Source organism: Pavona decussata, unplaced genomic scaffold, assembly GCF_977016875.1.
Source record: "Pavona decussata unplaced genomic scaffold, jaPavDecu1.1 SCAFFOLD_93, whole genome shotgun sequence".
In the NCBI taxonomy this organism is placed as follows: domain Eukaryota; kingdom Metazoa; phylum Cnidaria; class Anthozoa; order Scleractinia; family Agariciidae; genus Pavona; species Pavona decussata.
Window position 1 is genome coordinate 2,239,135 of NW_028145510.1, and position 16,347 is coordinate 2,255,481.

At 39.5% G+C, this 16,347-nt stretch overlaps 2 protein-coding genes across 6 annotated transcripts in view; one reads left to right on the forward strand and one right to left on the reverse strand.

Annotated features, from left to right (window-relative positions):
- Window positions 1–1,853: 1,853 nt before the first annotated feature.
- On the reverse strand, window positions 1,854–13,679 carry LOC146473572 (uncharacterized). The gene is made up of 3 exons (XM_085118297.1): window positions 13,261–13,679; window positions 11,510–11,659; window positions 1,854–5,035 (listed from the first exon to the last, which is right to left on the reverse strand). Exon 3 carries the CDS (start codon window positions 5,027–5,029, stop codon window positions 3,740–3,742), a length of 1,290 nt encoding a protein of 429 aa, XP_084974423.1. The 5' UTR covers window positions 5,030–5,035; window positions 11,510–11,659; window positions 13,261–13,679; the 3' UTR covers window positions 1,854–3,739.
- Window positions 4,922–16,347, forward strand: part of LOC146473573 (uncharacterized) — a 51,165-nt gene continuing 39,739 nt past the window's right edge. For 4 of the 5 annotated variants that reach the window (XM_085118287.1, XM_085118295.1, XM_085118293.1 and 1 more), the window contains exon 1: window positions 4,930–5,062. The gene's annotated coding sequence lies outside the window, so the exon portion shown is untranslated. Of the gene's footprint in view, window positions 5,063–16,347 lie in introns of all 5 variants that reach the window. The other variant, XM_085118292.1, reaches the window with a different exon arrangement.

Below are 16,347 nucleotides of genomic sequence, written 5' to 3' on the forward strand. Positions count from 1 at the left end.
TGTGCCTTTTAAGCATGGTTTTGTCCATGCTGTGCCTTTTAAGCATGGTTTTGTCCATGCGTTTCAATGTTAAGATGGTTTTGTCCATCTACATTCAGTTGACTTTGCGAGACAGGAATTCGATGCTTTGTCTGCTTTCTCCCTGAGGCACGTGATGTGGCAGCGCGTGGTTCGGGAGCGGGCAGCTTCAAAATACGAAACTTGATAGGACATGGGTTTTGTTGCATTTTATTTGAGCTGGCTCTGTCGCTGGTTTCATATAGAACTGCTACACCGTGCTGACGAGTTCCAATAAGAACGAAACAGCTGTCCACGGTTGCAGCCCTGGTTTGTCGGTTTCTGTCAGATTGTTGTCTCGCAAAGTCAACTCTTTCACGTAGTATCAGCCTTGCAGCTTGAAATTTAACATTTTTTTACCACTCGCGACCCTCGTGTTGTTACTGTTTTGCGAAGACCTTTTAAGCCGCCCAAATGACTAACGCGTTCGCTCTTTTGTAAACCCGTAACCTTGTATTCTGCGAGATTTTGAAACAAAGTAATTATTAATTATCTGGCCTCAAGCGGAGTGGATGAAAGTAATTAGTCACGAAAATATCACCTGCTTGGCGACAAGGATTCTTTAATTATTTTTTTCTGTAATTTATCTTTTGATCTTTAATTTTTACATCGTGATGGCTAAGAAAAAAATTCTCGGTTCTGGTTTCCGGCTCACTTAAAGGCACTTGATGTCACCCGAGGTGCATGCGCGCGTTGATAAGAAGCACTTTGAAATGGCTGGCCCAACTTTTTCAAATACCGTCGGAGAGTTCAGGAAGCTGTTTTTATCTGTTTGAATCGCGTTCATCTTCGGAAAGTTGGCGGATGTTTTTATTTACAAACGTTCTTTAGTATAATTACAGAAGTTGTTTGTTGCAATATTTTTGAAAGCCTTTGCAATGGCGGAAAAGCAGAATCCCGCGACGAGCTGTATACAAATTTGTCTTAACCGGACTCTACTGTGCATGTGCCCCAGCCGACCCCACTTTTCGCCTTTCACACACTGGACCTATTTAAGGTTGTCAACGCCTAACTTCGACTCTCTCTAGTCGCAATGGTTTCTCGTAGCCTTTAGAAAAGAACTATTCCAAGTAACGATACAAAGCATAATTGCAGTCAACATTTCCGCAGCAAAATATTATTGAATGTCATAACATGAGATGCTTTCGACAATTATAACTTTGGGTTATTCTCAGGTTTTGAGTCATAGGAATACCACTAAATTCATACGGAGCTACTGCGACTACCCAATCAGAGCGTGCGAAAACACTCATGGCCCACTGTTTGGTGTATACCGACACTGAAGTATCCCAATGAATTTATGCGAATACTGAGTAAAGGGGTTAGTGTGGTGCTGCGTCGGTGGGGCGGGAGTAGAAACGAATGTTTGGTTTATCAACAGAGTTGATAACTTAAGGTAAATTGGCGACCCGTAAAGAGATTCAAGTGCTGACGTTTCGAGCGTTAGCCCTTCGTCAGAGCGATTAGCTCAAAACGTCAGCACTCGAATCTTTTTACTGTGGCCTATTTACCGTATCAACTCTGTCGATAAACCAAACATTCGTGGATATTGGGTTTTTGTTATATATCTTTAAACTTGACGTGTGCAGTCGTCTCCACAAGGATGATGTGGAAACTCGAGTTGAAAAATACAACGTGGCGTGTATGAACAAGGTACTTGACGCACACTTGACAGTGTTAATCGTACTACCTTTTAGTGTCACTTGACAAATTGGTGGCAAATCAGTCAAATGACGCCATCATGCCGAGTGAAGATGTCCTATTGTATAAGCAAGATCGAATTTGGCCAGTAAGCGTTTGCTAAGATTCTATGTTTTTATTTAACCAGTAAAATTCACTTGATTTTTACTTACACTGCATAGTTAAGTTTATTAATGACGCTCTTAATAAATGGCTAAATTTGGGATAAAGGATGGAGTATACAGTAAGAATGCTTGGCGGGAGGTTGCGGAATAGAGAGATTTAGCATCGTGTATACGTGAAACGCGAACGGCAAAAATGACCACGTGACCACGACTTTCCCGCCATTGTTCGCGTTTGCCGGTTGCCGTTTCTACGTGAAAACAGGCTATTTCGTGTTTGCCGGTTGCCGGTTGCTGTTTCTTCCGGCGTGAAAACAGGCTATTTTCGTTTGCTGTCTACGTGAAAACTACGTAAGTATTTCTTCCTTTTTTCTTATACATATAAGTAGTTAATTGTTGAAAACAAGTAACCCAATAATTTTCCGGCAAGTCACACTAGGGCAAATTAAGTTTCGTGTTTAAAAATCCTTCATAACTCACTCCTTACCGCACTTTTCTTCATGAACTCACCACAGTGAGTCGCAAAACAGCTTTATCGAAACTCGCAAAATTTATAAAGCTGAAGTCAAAAAGTACACTCTATTTTACGTGAAACGACAAGGCGACGTTTGCCGTTTCACGTAAACGCGATGCTAAATCCCTCTATTCTCCACTTGGATTTTAGCCTTTGGAGATTGTTAACAGGTCTTCCAAACTTTATCTTGCCATGTGGAAGCGCCTTTAGAGTACATCTTATAAATAATCTTTTTATTCTCTAAAATCTTCGCTTCTTTGTATTCTTTTCAGTCCAATTTTTGAGATTACTCAAAAGAGAAAACTTGCCCTTGGGCTCGTCAGTTTAGAGATTTCGTGCATGTCTTAGCATCTGAAGGAAACAGTCATTGCTTGGTGGGCAACTTTTCCCTCAATACCGGAATAGCGAAGTAAAAAAATTGCCCTAAGGCACTGCAAATCTCTTGCTTGTCTTAGGCGCTAATCCTTTCAGGGTTGGCCCACCTTAGTACCGTGTTGAAAGAGATTTGCAGTTCCACGGGGCAATTTTACTTTAGACGAAATGGCACTTGATGAATGACGCAAACCTATTTTATACAGATGACGTCGCGCTTCCCCGCACCAGGTGGAAGCGCCTAAGTCACGTGGTTAGAACATCGGATTGTCGTTTGCTTTTTGTCAGTTAAGCTTCGGTGACGCGCAAGCCAGGAGGTATCGTGATAAGGGTATTGCGCAAGCACGTCAAATCTGAAGGTGGCTCAGTTAAAATCTAGCGTCTGCCGTAGTTTTAATTCCTTATAGACAAGAACCATCGCTCCACTTTCCCTCTTCAGCGAGGTGTATAAAAGGCTACCGGCGAAATACTGCTCGTAATAACAGTGCATGCTATGGTGAAATGTCCTATCCAGGGGGGAATAGCAATACTCATAGTGTTTTTATCTTTTGGCGACCACATCAGCTTGGCTGTAATTCTCATCGTCAATAAATAAAAATTCTTCTTTTCAGTAGTGCCTCTTATGCCAAGATTTTTCTCTCTGTTGCGCGATTGCTTGATAACCGTATCAGAGTATCTCACGTAAGAACACCTTCTATGAATTATTGAAGCTCACTTTAGAGTGATTTTTTTGCGTTTGTTTTGATCTTGTTGAAGTACGTGGCGCACTTTTTGATTGATCAAAAGAAACTCGAGTCTCGTAAAACTTCCAAAACTAAACGTAGCTTCCTTGCGTGCGTTTTCCCGCTTTTGACCGAGTAATTTCGGCTTGCCTCGATTTGTGATTGGGTCCTTGCGTCGTTTGCGTCAGTTGTAACTGATTAGAGTTATTTACTTTGGTTTAAGTCTCATGACACTCAACTGAACACCGCGCAAGTGGTGTTTGTTGGTTATATCATGAAGTAATCTCCTCATCGTCTGAGTTAGACATTGAAGGCGGAGGCACTGGAGACCCGTAGTCATAAGATTTCAGTCGTTCTAGGTTGACTTGCAGTTCATGAGGAGATATCATCCCATTGCGCATGCAATTTCGTCGCTTGGTAGTGGAGTCACGATTTAGCGCATTCCTACCGTGTAATTTGGTTGGTGATTGGCGAAGAAGCTTTGGAAGGCCACTGTCGATTTTTCTTTCCCCATATACTGCACTTTTTGCTCTTTCTCTGGTTGTATTTGTTTCAGAGCTTGAACTATGCCGATCCCTACATGAGTAGCACAGGCGGTGGTTCTGGTCGAGCGAACCATTCGGCGCATGCCCACATTCTGGCCACGTGACTCGCCCAGCGCCGTGTATTTTCCTCCCCGTCAAGACAACACTGTCGCTGACTGAGGAGATGGGGCGAGAACGGGGTCGCTCATTCCTTGCGCCCGCAAATTCGCGTAACGATCTAATATGCAGCTGTGATTGCCTGTCGCTCGCCTGAACTGTTGCCTTGGCAAATTTAGAAACAGGCGTGAGCAGAACAGGTCCTTTCATGCTTAACGCTATTTCACCCTTTGTGGGCCTTGCATACGCCGCTATCGGACGAGTTACAGTAACTTGCTTGCGGGATGTCTCGATGGGGTCGCGAAATCTTCGGGAAAGGCATTTTATAAGATGCTGAACGCTTTCACGTTCTTTTTCTGATGTTTCAGGGGGATACAAGTAATTTGTTTCTTCCGGTTTGGCGTTCATCTCAACCGCCATAATTTCCACCGAAAAATCGCTTTTGTCTTCAATATTTTCTTCGATGGTTTTCGCTTCTACTTTGTCCCCAAATTGATTAGAGAGAGCATTTTTATCAGAGCAGTCGCCACCTAGGGTTCGGCTTTCGTCGCTTGGAATTTCAAAATGGACCCTTTCGTCTGCATTTCTCTTTCTTGCCGATGCCCTTCCTGTCGACTTGGATCGGTTCCTCTCCTGCGTCTTTTTAATTTGCACTTTCGTCACAAACGGAGCGATGTCTAGTCCTTTGTTAAAATTCCTTTCCAAGTTGCTCTTTCCGTACTTGAAGCGTATTTGCCGAGCTTTATCGTCCACTTGTTTAGTCTTGACTGACATTTTGTTACATTGCAGGAGTGAATTTCTACTGGGTCCCTTCTGGCATGGTGCTGCCGTACGGTAGTGCCTTATGTGACTAGAACGCCCCTGATTTTGTTCCCAGCCCGTTTGGAGGCAGGTCATATCGTGTCCCTTGGGGGCAGCCATGGACAGCTGGTAACAGACGAAGCCTGCAACAAGGTAGGAAGAATACAAAGTACTGAGATCACCATTCAAACTTGGATCCTACTCCGAAAGCAAGGAAAATAAAATTCACGAACAGCCAATAACAATTGATAACAATAATAACTCATTTGCATTGTCTAAAAATTTGATACACTTGGCAATTCTAAATCACAAATGAAAACATCTTAGTTGGTTGAGTTGCTTAACACGATCGCCAGTAGACAAAGGACTCTAATTGAGGAAATGTTGATTTAAGAAAAAGGCATCGGGAAACAGCAACTTATAATGCTCTTCCTTTTCACTTGATCAATACACCGTACAGAGCATGCGGTTTTTTTCGTGTCAAGTGATTTTGACGCAGCTTTCGCGCCTGTGGCTTTTTTGTCAGTTCTCTCCGACCGAGACACCACTTAAGTCTGGTGTATAAATTCGGCCAAACCTTTTTTTTTTCATGTAATATTGTACTGAACGGAAGGGATTTTCATTAATGACGCGTCTACAAAGATCTTAGCACTTAATTAAACAGAAGCGAAAATACAGCGAAGATACAGCTATACAAAAGTCGAGACACTTTAAGTTATTAAAAATATGTTTTTAAAAATCTCAGAATTTTCATGGAAGTTTGTCCTCGCTAGTTCAAAATGACCGATTCGGCTCTCAAAGTTCATCAACTTTTTCTTTTAAAAAAAAAAAAGCGTGGATGGGCTTGCTCTCCATACATGGGTCAGAAAGCTCAACAGTTGTAAATTACGCAATCATACAGACAAACTTCGTCTCTATTCGAATTGCAGAATAACACACGGGATGCTAGTATCTTCGGAAATGAAAAAAATGGATATAAAAAAAATCCACATAAAGAAAAGATCTAAGAATTAGTTTAAAAAAATTAAAAAGTGATTTGTCTTGGCAGCCTTATGTAGGGAATACTGAATGAAAGGGCAAAATCACAGAGAAACGCGAAAATGTTTAAAACAGATAATTGACTAAACTTTAGGACGGCAACTGTAGAAATGTACGTCGTTTTTAATTTGAAAAGACATCAATCATTTGACTTTATAATTGCATTTTTTTTGGCGATCACAAAGCCGATTAGATTTTGTGCTTTTTCGATTTATTGTCTTAAAGCTTCGTTATTCTAAGGTCAAGGAAAAATGAGTGAAAATATAATTTGTTTTGAAGCGGCACGTTAATTTCTTCTTTGCGCGGTAAGTGGATGGTTTAAGACCTCAGAAGACTTTATTGTGAAAGTACTTTGTTTCAATGCAAATGGTGTTTCGCTCTGACGCAGGTGGATTTATTTCTGTCTTCGTTTGACTTAATTAGAAAAAAACTCGCTTTAGTCTGCAGTTTCCAAATACGAAGTGCAGGACTAATTTATTAATCTTTTTTCTCAAGATTATCGCATTGAAATGTAATGTACATAATAATGTATTGTGACAAAGAAATTCATTTTGCGAAACATTTGGTTGATCTCGTTAAATCGTTCACTGATCACACTCAATATTTTGGCCAAGATATTGAAGAAATGTTCAGCAATATTAAAACGCAGAATTAATGCAAATATGTTGTAAGGCCCTTACGACATATATATGCACGGTTTGAAGAAGGCAAGCTATTTTAAAAATATTGTTTAATTTAATATCGTAAAACATCTTAAATGAATAATAATTTTCCAGATATAGTAACTAGTAACTCATTGGAACTGTATTTGCAAGTTAAATCCATTTGGATAAACTTGACGTGGAAAGAAAACTATCACTGACATATCCTTTCCGGCTTCAGTTCATGTATTAGTGTATTTAAAGGCTTGGAATGAAGCAACTGAAAAACCACTAACCTTGTTGATTTCGCAAGGTTTTGGTAATTTGTAATTCACGCCGGCTTCAGTCTTTTACGTAACCTTGAAAACTTTATCTCAGACTGAAATATCGGTATGAATTCTAGTCTTTCCTACGCAGCCAATCTTCCTTGCAACACTGGCAGAGTTGTGCAGAGTTGGTTTCTGAATTTCCCCGTTCCGACGGACGAATCGGCCAAACTGAATTTTTAAACCAGTGGTTTCTTTATTTCAGTTTCAGCGATACTGTATGTATGCAAATTAAATCTATTGAGTCCAGTGTCATATATAATTATAGACCGGTTTGGTTTTTCATAGCCAGTTTACAAGGAAAATTTCATTGGCACGTTTTAATTTTCCGTATACTCTTTCGATAATTGTGATCCTGCAAGGTTAAGGATGTATGTGATATGCTGTGCCAGTGGTTTTGTATCTCCGACGTAGTTTTAAGATAACGAAGAAATACTAGTTGGTGAGAAAGTGTTTTAGAAAACCGTTATTTTTTACCGGTTTCACGCGTTGAGCAGTAATTATTGTATGGTTCTAAAGGTTCGGATAAAATGGCCGTCAGTATTGCGAGCAAATTTTACGAAAACTTCGCCTAGTTTATCAGAGCGATTTTCAGGGAAGATTCAATCTACGAAACGCTACGATATTCTTCACCGTAAAATTCGTTGCGAGTAACTTATGTTGCATTATATTCAGGGAAAAGAAAACATGGATCATTTACGATAAAATAATTTTAAACTTTGAGACCACTTAAATCCTAGTCGAAGAAGGTTCTTATGCGAGTAAATCTTATCAAATTGCGCCTGAACGAATCACCTTTTCGACATTTAATTCTGTAATGTATTTCTTCAGCGTTGAGAGATGCATATTGTCTAGTAAAATACATACAATAATGGGTATTGAAGACGAGGATAAGGGCAAGAATACTTACGAAAATCTCTTCTGAAGCAGCCTGCGAATCGGACAAGTACCTGCCTTGTTTACCTTAAGTCAATGATAGTTTTAAAGTCGTGAATTTGGATGTCAAACAAACCTTTCAGTTCCCTTACACCTGCGGTTAATGAGTAGGATGTTTTCACTGCATACTTAATATACTTCTTAAAAACAGCAACTCCCTTTTGCATTAGGATAAAGGAAAATATAAACATACCGTCAAAGTTGCTAAGCTATTTAAATCATTCATCATTTGGCTCAAATTGGAATAAGAACTTGCCTAGTAGATAACAAGCCAATTTTAACTGGAGCGGATGATTTATCAGTGAAATATTGCGCGCGCGAATTTTGCAGCGTATTTTAACCACGCTTTTTTATATTGTTTCGTTCGGCAAATAACATCAATTCCACTCGTGTTAATTTTAGCGCAAGAAACGTTTATTCATTAAAAATTTTCCTGGCTAAGACAAAGACCCACGCACTGCTTTTTAATTTACCTCCGGTCTCAAGGCAAATGACTCCCAGTCTCAGTGGCTTGTGAAATAACAATAATTCGGAGATGTTTAAATGTTTAATAAATCATGAGGAGAAAAGGAACTCGTTTGTGGTTGCCTTGGCGACTGAAATGAGTGAAATGTTGCTGTTTAGTGTGATCGACTCCGTGGATTTATTGTTTCTTTTTTGGACCAAACAAAACGAACGAAAGAACGAAAAAAAACAAAAAAACAAAAACGGATATGTGACTAAACTATCTACAGGCACGTTAAAACGTGTTTCAGGCAGACTTCGGTAAAATACATTACAGTAGACTCGCACTGTCACAGGTTGCCTCGCGGCGATTTTTTTTATTTTTTTCGGATACTGCCGACAGTACTTGTTTATCGCTAGCTCTCGCGTTTTTTTTTGTTTTTTTTTTTTTGTTCTTCTTCTTCTTCTTCTTCTTGGGCTATCGAGATACCGGGAAGCCACTGTAGTACAAAACGCACATTTAGATTTAAGTGCAAGTGCAATATTGAGTACGACCGTGACTTTGTAATTTGAAACCAGTTACGTGTCCAGAACTCGCGCTCTTTCCTGTTGCTAAGCAGCAGATAAGGAGACGAAAAGTTTCTCAGCACAGTCTGAGAGGCCTGGGCGAGCTTATTAGCTGCCTCCTAATACAGAAGTATTTTTGCACAGTTTATGACTATGCGGGAAAAGCAGATCTTAGTAACGGACCGTTCATTTTTTATGAGCATGGGGGGGCTGGTGGGATTTGGTTAATTGCCACTACGAAACTGTATGACCCCCCCCCCCTAGCATGCAATTTTTTTCCACATGGCCCCCCCCCCAAGCAGAAACTATTTTTTTCTGATGACCCCTCCCCCTCCTGCCCAACCAGAAACAAATCATACTCCTAACTTTAACAAAACGCTTATGTACTGTTTATATCAAAGATAAATTTAATTGTTACTGTGATTTCTCTACAGTACTATTAAAAAGTTACCGTTCTCTGCTTAGGTACAGATTTCTCTTGTTTAAAAAAACGTTTTATAGATAGCAGCACGTTTACGGCTACGGCAAACCCTAAATTTCCATTTAGATTCTCAAAGGAACTATAAAAATTAATCAAGCAAATGGTTAACGTGAAATTACTCCCCTTCGAGTAGAAACAATTAATACACGTACAGATCTGACTAACAAAATACGGATCGAATCATACCAATCAACAATTACAAGTCATATTAAACAGAAAAAAACAGCGGACACACAGATATCAGGCGCGTAGGTAAGGGTTAGATAGGGGTGTTTGTTGAGCCCCAAATCTTGCTGAGCGCCGGAGGCGCTCTTACTAGGGGGGTCCGGGGGCATGCTCCCCCGGAAATTTTTGGAAATCTAGGTTCCCAGAAACCTCATTTCCTGCATTTTGAGACCTATTTTAGGCAAATCACAAATTTGTTTTACAGCAGCTTTACAAGCTATATACATCATTTCTACGGCATGATTGTTTCAACTTAAACAAGAAAGTTCAATGTACATTCCGCGCCCTGTCAAGTTCTGATAACTATTCGATCTGCTGATAGTCATACACCAAGCTGGTAAACTGCATCATTCACGGGTGTAGGCCTTCGAACAAATTGGCTATGTCGTCAAGATTGACAGGCATATCATATTTGATATGCATTAGAACCAAGGCGGACATTCTACTCTCTCGCATGGTACACCTCATGTAGTTGTTCAACCTCCTCATTGTGCTTTTTCTTCCGCCATTATTGATCTTCAAAGGGGGTTCGTTCGAACCCCTCGAACCCCCCCCCTCCTACGCGTCTGGATATTAAAGTACTGCTATTAAAAATGACAGTTACAAGCTTTTCTGAAGATAGCCTGCGGCTCAGATTTACCGTCAACTGAAGTCACCAACAACAGTTCTATTATTAAAAACTAATCTGGATGTTCACACTAGGCATACTACTGAGTCTACTGATACTCCTGGGTTCAAATAATTTACTAATCAACAGCCTTTATAAAAGTGAGTACTATTAAACAGAACATTAAACTATCTATTGATATAGTTCTGAGTAAAACCACTTTGTAGAAAACTACTCCCCCACGGATGATTCAATAGTGAGACTGTTACGTTTTTATATTAATTTGAACTTGTACAAACATAGGTGTCTACTTCAGTTTATATTCATTATTGCTTTTCCAACAGATATGCTTCATTTCCTCAGTTGTTGTTAATATAAAATGCAGATTTCGACCTCAGTATGTACAAATTATAACAAATTAAAAGCGGTTAGGAAAATCGTATTAAATAAAATTGAAATAATATTCAATTTCTTCATCTGTTTCTGTGTTGAGCCACTTTCAATTTTCCCCACTAGCCAATTATTGCTGGTGACCCCCCCCCCCCCCCTCTTTCACTCAATTTTTTTTGGTAGCCCCCCCCCCCCCCTTTAGTGCCATTTTTTTTCTCGTGGCCTCCCCCCAAATCCCACCAGCCCCCCCATGCTCATAAAAAATGAACGGTCCCTAAGGGCTACTGGAATCCAGAAAGAAAATTGGGGATAGCGGGGCATTTTTCAGAGTTAATTAAGCAAGAATATTTCTAAAAAGCCGCCAAAATATAAAGCAATGTATGGCAGTCTTTCCTAAACTAAAGCTTAATTATCTCTGGAAAATACATGGTTACCCCCAATTTTCTTTTTGGATACCAAGAGCACTTACTAAGTTCTGCCTTGTCCGCATAGTTTTAAACTGCGCAAAAATATCCCTGTATTACTAGCCACCCGTAGAAAACCCAAGTATCTCGAGATGCGCAGAACGTATGCGCAGCAACAAATGTAGGCACCGTCCTTAACAACAGGAGATTTTAGTGACGTTTGGTTGTTCACATAGCGGAGTGTCTCGTGAGCAACCGCTTATCCAGCTTTTGTTTCATGGGCCGCAAAAGGAGCTCTTTTCGTAGCGGGTGAAAATAAAGCCGGAAAATTAGTACGATCTGCTCTCTCAGGCAAGTTTCAAAAAGGAGTTCTTGAACTTGGTCGTTCTAGCTCCGAGAAGGCTACTCGCAGGAACAGTCTCTATCTGAGAAGACAAGGAGGCAGTAACTTACTAGATACTCTAAAGCAATGAATAGCTAAGAACGAATTCAAAAGGGACTTCATGTGGGTGGTAGTTAAGGAGTTTGTAGTTCGTACAACCGGATTCAACTCACCTATGTTTTGAGGTATCCATGATTTCCGCTCTGTTGGTTTACTTAATGTGCTTTCACTTCAAAGTGTGGTCCAATATCTTAAGGAAAAAGCTGTCAATCGTTGGCTTTTCGCCGCCGTTATCCGTGTAATGCCGTCCTGTGAAACAGGAAGAAATTAGCACACTATTAAAACTGTTTACAACGAACGAAACAGTGCAGTAGCTTTGATCAAGCGATCGCTTCATGAAGATCTAAATTATCGCTAAAACTTACACTTGGAAAACTGTAAGTACATTTCAGTATGTTTCTCCATGCCGTCCTGAACTGCTCCATGTAGAACTGACATAGCGGTATTTTAAAGAAAGTAAATTAAACATACGAAGTCAGAGCAAATCTTGAGCACAATTCAAAGCCACGGTAAGCTTTCTACGTTGATTATTCCCATTTCAGAAGGCTGAATCTTTCGCCATGACACACTCAAGTTGATTAGTTAACGTTACGCTGTTCGCTGGCGTAAGTATTCGTTTACAGCGCCGGTAAGCGTTATAAGCTATAGAGGCTGAATTCATGGGTTTAATATCAGGTATAATTAAAACAGTCCTCCTGTATCGTTACCGATCCATTATTTTAAGACGTTGCCTTTGTTGAATGATCCTTTAATTTTGGAACGGCAGCGCCTTTGAGCTTGAAACAATGGTTTAATACAATAGCCATTCAAAACAAGGAACTTTGGCAAAAATGTGAGCACTTAAGCAAAACAACGACGTTGATACAAACAAAATTAAGCGTCATTTTTGTCTTAGATTAATTTATGTTTATGCCAACTCAGTGAATTGATGAAATATTTCGACTGCTGTAATCATCGTGTAGTGAAAAACGATTTAGTTTCAGAGACAGTTAAACCGACGGGAATAGATATTGCCTTTGCGATCGGGGTCACCGTTATGCTTTTTTACGCCGGCTGCGAATTAATGTGTTCAGCAATATTTTGACTGTATACTACGGTCTGTTTTAATGCTGTGCGGACAGCCCGGTTTGTTGGTCTGTCTTTTCTTCACTGTGTATGACTCGAAAGATTACGTATGGACTAGAAAAATGCAGGAAATTTGTGAAGGTTGTTTTACTGATTTCCATATTACGTTTCCCTTCATTTCATCCATGCTGCTTAACAAGTATCACACTTCGCCTGGCGCTGAACCTATTGAACGTACTTGAATCGTAGAACTTTAGCAAAATCGGTACTTTTCATTTACTGCGGGCCTCCATATTTCATCCTACTGGTTGTCGCGTCATTATCTGTTACTGATAAACTGTGTAAGTTTAAAGCTATCGTTACGTTAACATTTTTCAGTCATTAGCATCTAAGATTGTTATCGTCTCCATTATTGGTTGGTTTATTTAGTTTACGGCCTTGTTGTAATAACTCGCGAGGCTATATGCGTCAGCCTTTCGTCTCTAGTAGCCAAACACCTCTAGCGGCTGGGTAGTGGTAGCCGGGGGGATGATTTTCACTGACAAGTTTGTTCTGTGTGAAACGACACAAGAATCTCTAAGAATTTGTGTAGTCGATTGAAAATGCGGAAATCTCGACATAAACTGCACAATTTGTCCATAACAGATCAAGATCGTGTTGTCGAAGCTTCTAGCATAGTAAGGATAGTACTTACATCAAAAATTAAAGTTCTTACGGGAAATAGAGTATGATATCAATTGACAATCCGCTCATTTAAAGGACTATTTGATAAATTCGATCCATACCTTGAAAATGCGCCCTCGCAAACTCCTAGCTTTGTCCTTTTCGCAAACTAAAATTTTCCTTAATTGGGTAGTTGCCAAGAGCTGTTTTTACCGTTGAATTGCTCCTTCGCTTTCTGCCAAGTCCCGAGCCTATTCAGTCTTGAATGGCGTGACTTTTTCTTTTATACTTCCTATCCCCTGCAAACAAACTGTTTAAGCTTCACTGCGTTTTCGCTGCTATGTGCGTAATTTGTCTCCTGTGAAAACATTAAATTCACAATGCAAATTGAAGGCTTCAGTAAACGCCGTTTAACATCTGCAACATCTGCTCACGTAATTAACTTGAAGGGTTAACGTGAATATTAAAATTATTTTCTGTTTTTTCCATCTTAATTTTACATTACTCACAACCTCTTCCTCGTGTTTTTAAATGTCTTTTCCTGATTGCATTAAAATGTAGTAAGTTACAGAAGAGATATCTTTAAAATGTAAAGAATGGCTAATACTAATTAACGGCTCAAGGAAGGCTATGTCAATATATGTGAAGTTTGAGGCACCTGTTAAAGCTACTGGTCAAGAAATATAAACAATAATCAAGCCTTAGATGGAAAATGTCAATTTTCATCTTGCAAACTTCTCAAACGAACACCTCCACAGGACAGTGCTTCTCTGCCCCCCCCCCCTCCCCCCCCCTCCCCCCTCCCCTCCCTTTCCCTCATTTGAATGGTCACATTTTAGGATTTCATGACTAGACAAAACTTAGAACTAACTGTTACTTAGGAACCTTGATTTGCAGAAGGAAGAAGTTAAAGGCGGCTTATTTAAGGCACCGATGTATTGGAAAATAGCCGATGTATCTCTCTATACTTCAGCAGTGAGCCCAGTTGTAAATCGGTTCGGCAAAACGTATATATAACATTTAAAAATGGTTTACCGTCTTCTAAGTCCCTTTACTATTAGGTTAGTTCATCTGGATCAGTGGAGCTAAGCAGACTTGTAAAAGTCCTGCCCAGGCCCTTCCGAGAAATACAGGCCAACTTCTAACACCAAGGCAGAACGGCAAAATGGCTAACCTTTATCAAAACCAATAACTACCAAAGACGGCGCACATTTGCAACCCCAAGCTTGTACATTGTGAAGGTATTTGACAAGAATATTACTCCACTGGCATACATGTGCCCACTAAAAATAACTATCCTGTAGTCATTTTAAAGTTTTCTTTACAGTCAAGTATTCACTTATCCTTTTTTGAGTCTTTCGATAAAATCCTACAGTGTGGCTGTCCATGCACATGAAAACGGCTGAGAAGTGCTTTCCAGGGGTAATGTTTATTATACTGTACACGGTGGTTCTAACTTTAGCAAGTATGACCATTCAATTGAAATCTACTGAGCAGTACTTTCCTGTGGGTCTGTTCATTATTGTAACTTTTGAGTCTGTGGATGAAAAAACCAGTGTGGCTATTCAAATGAAAAATACTAAGCAATAGTTTCCTACTATTTTGTGTTGCTCTTTGTGGCATCGTTTCTACTTTGTGTCTCAGGTTCGTAAAGTATTATATATCGAAAAGGTAACAGGAAGTTTACGGTGCATGGGGCTGTTACATGATGTGTGCTCTGAGAGTTTGCCAAAAAGCATATTTTTGCTAAGAAAGTATTGTGATAGTGTGATACCTTTTTGAACATAGAAACGCCTGTTTACGACATTAATTATCTCCTGTTTTCGGTGTTGTTTAAGAATAGGATATAGATTCGGTTCGCCCGAGGCGCTGAGAACTAGAACACGCTCCCGATCGAGGGAGTCACCTGAACATTTCCAAACAATTGTTTCAAAATTAAATTTGCGCGTTCATTGTAAATTTTAGTGCAACTAAACTTGTCAAAAGTAAGAACAGATAAAATAAAACTGTCTGTCTTTGGCATTTGTTTAATTTGTTAATTTCCACTACCACTACCAAAAGGACACACGTTTTTCGTTTTCAACGGGAATCAATTGGTAAAACTTCGACCAACAGTTATAACAATACAGCAAATTGGTTCCAGGTAATTTTTACTGGAATAGTGGTAGATCTATCTCACTTCAGTGGTTGACGGATCTGTGAAAGAATTAGAACGATGACAAGATTGGCCTCGTATGGTACCCACATAGAGTAGTAGTTATACCGTTACAGAAATCATCACTGAGCACACAATCCTTTAAGCTTCGTACGGAAATCGAACACAAAACTTTGTGCTTTTGAGGGGACCAATCGGAAGGCAGTTTAGGTTTACTCAACCAAATGACTTTACATGAAACATTCAACGCAATTTGCAATCACCTCAACACACCAGCAAACCGAATTCGCTGAGAAAGTTACTTACGAAGACTGAACCAAAGTTTGTTCCGGAAAATCCGTGATTGAATACTTGCCTTCAAATAGCTCAATATGTCGTAAATCAATTCATAAATATCTCGCGCGAATCTGTTTTTATTTTTATCCGGTGGTAGAGTTTACCAAACGCAAATATTTACGACATTATTGTTTGTCTGTCTACATTTAGTTTATTTTTCACTCACTTAATTTAATCCATTTTAATTATTTCAAGTTCTTTTTCCTTAATTATTTCTATTGCTACTTTCCCGTTGGTTAATATGTGATGACGCCACTCGCTTCTGATTGGTTTGCCATCAAGCTATTGTTATTTGCCTTTATAAGTGCAACACCACCCGGATGGTTCGGGGGGCATCAGTAAACTAAGCGCACAGTATATCGAGTGAACATTTGTCGTTAGATGTCATTGTTTCACTAGAATTGAATACAATACGCTATTCTGAAAATCCAGTACAATCACAATCACAATCACATCACATCACATCACAATCACATTACATCACATCACATCACATCACATCACATCATCACAACACAACACACAAGACAAGCACAAAACAAAACAAAACAACACAACACAATATACAATCAATTACTATTCAAGCACTATTCAGAAGATCCAGTACAACACAATCGCAATCACAATCACAATCCCAATCACAATCACATCACAACACACAGAACCAAAATAAAACAACAACAACACAACAATTACAATACAAAACAATACCAATTCC

Coding starts and splice junctions, on each gene's coding strand:
- LOC146473572 (XM_085118297.1), bottom strand. CDS start 5,029: ATGGCTGCCCCCAAGGGACACGATATGACCTGCCTCCAAACGGGCTGG.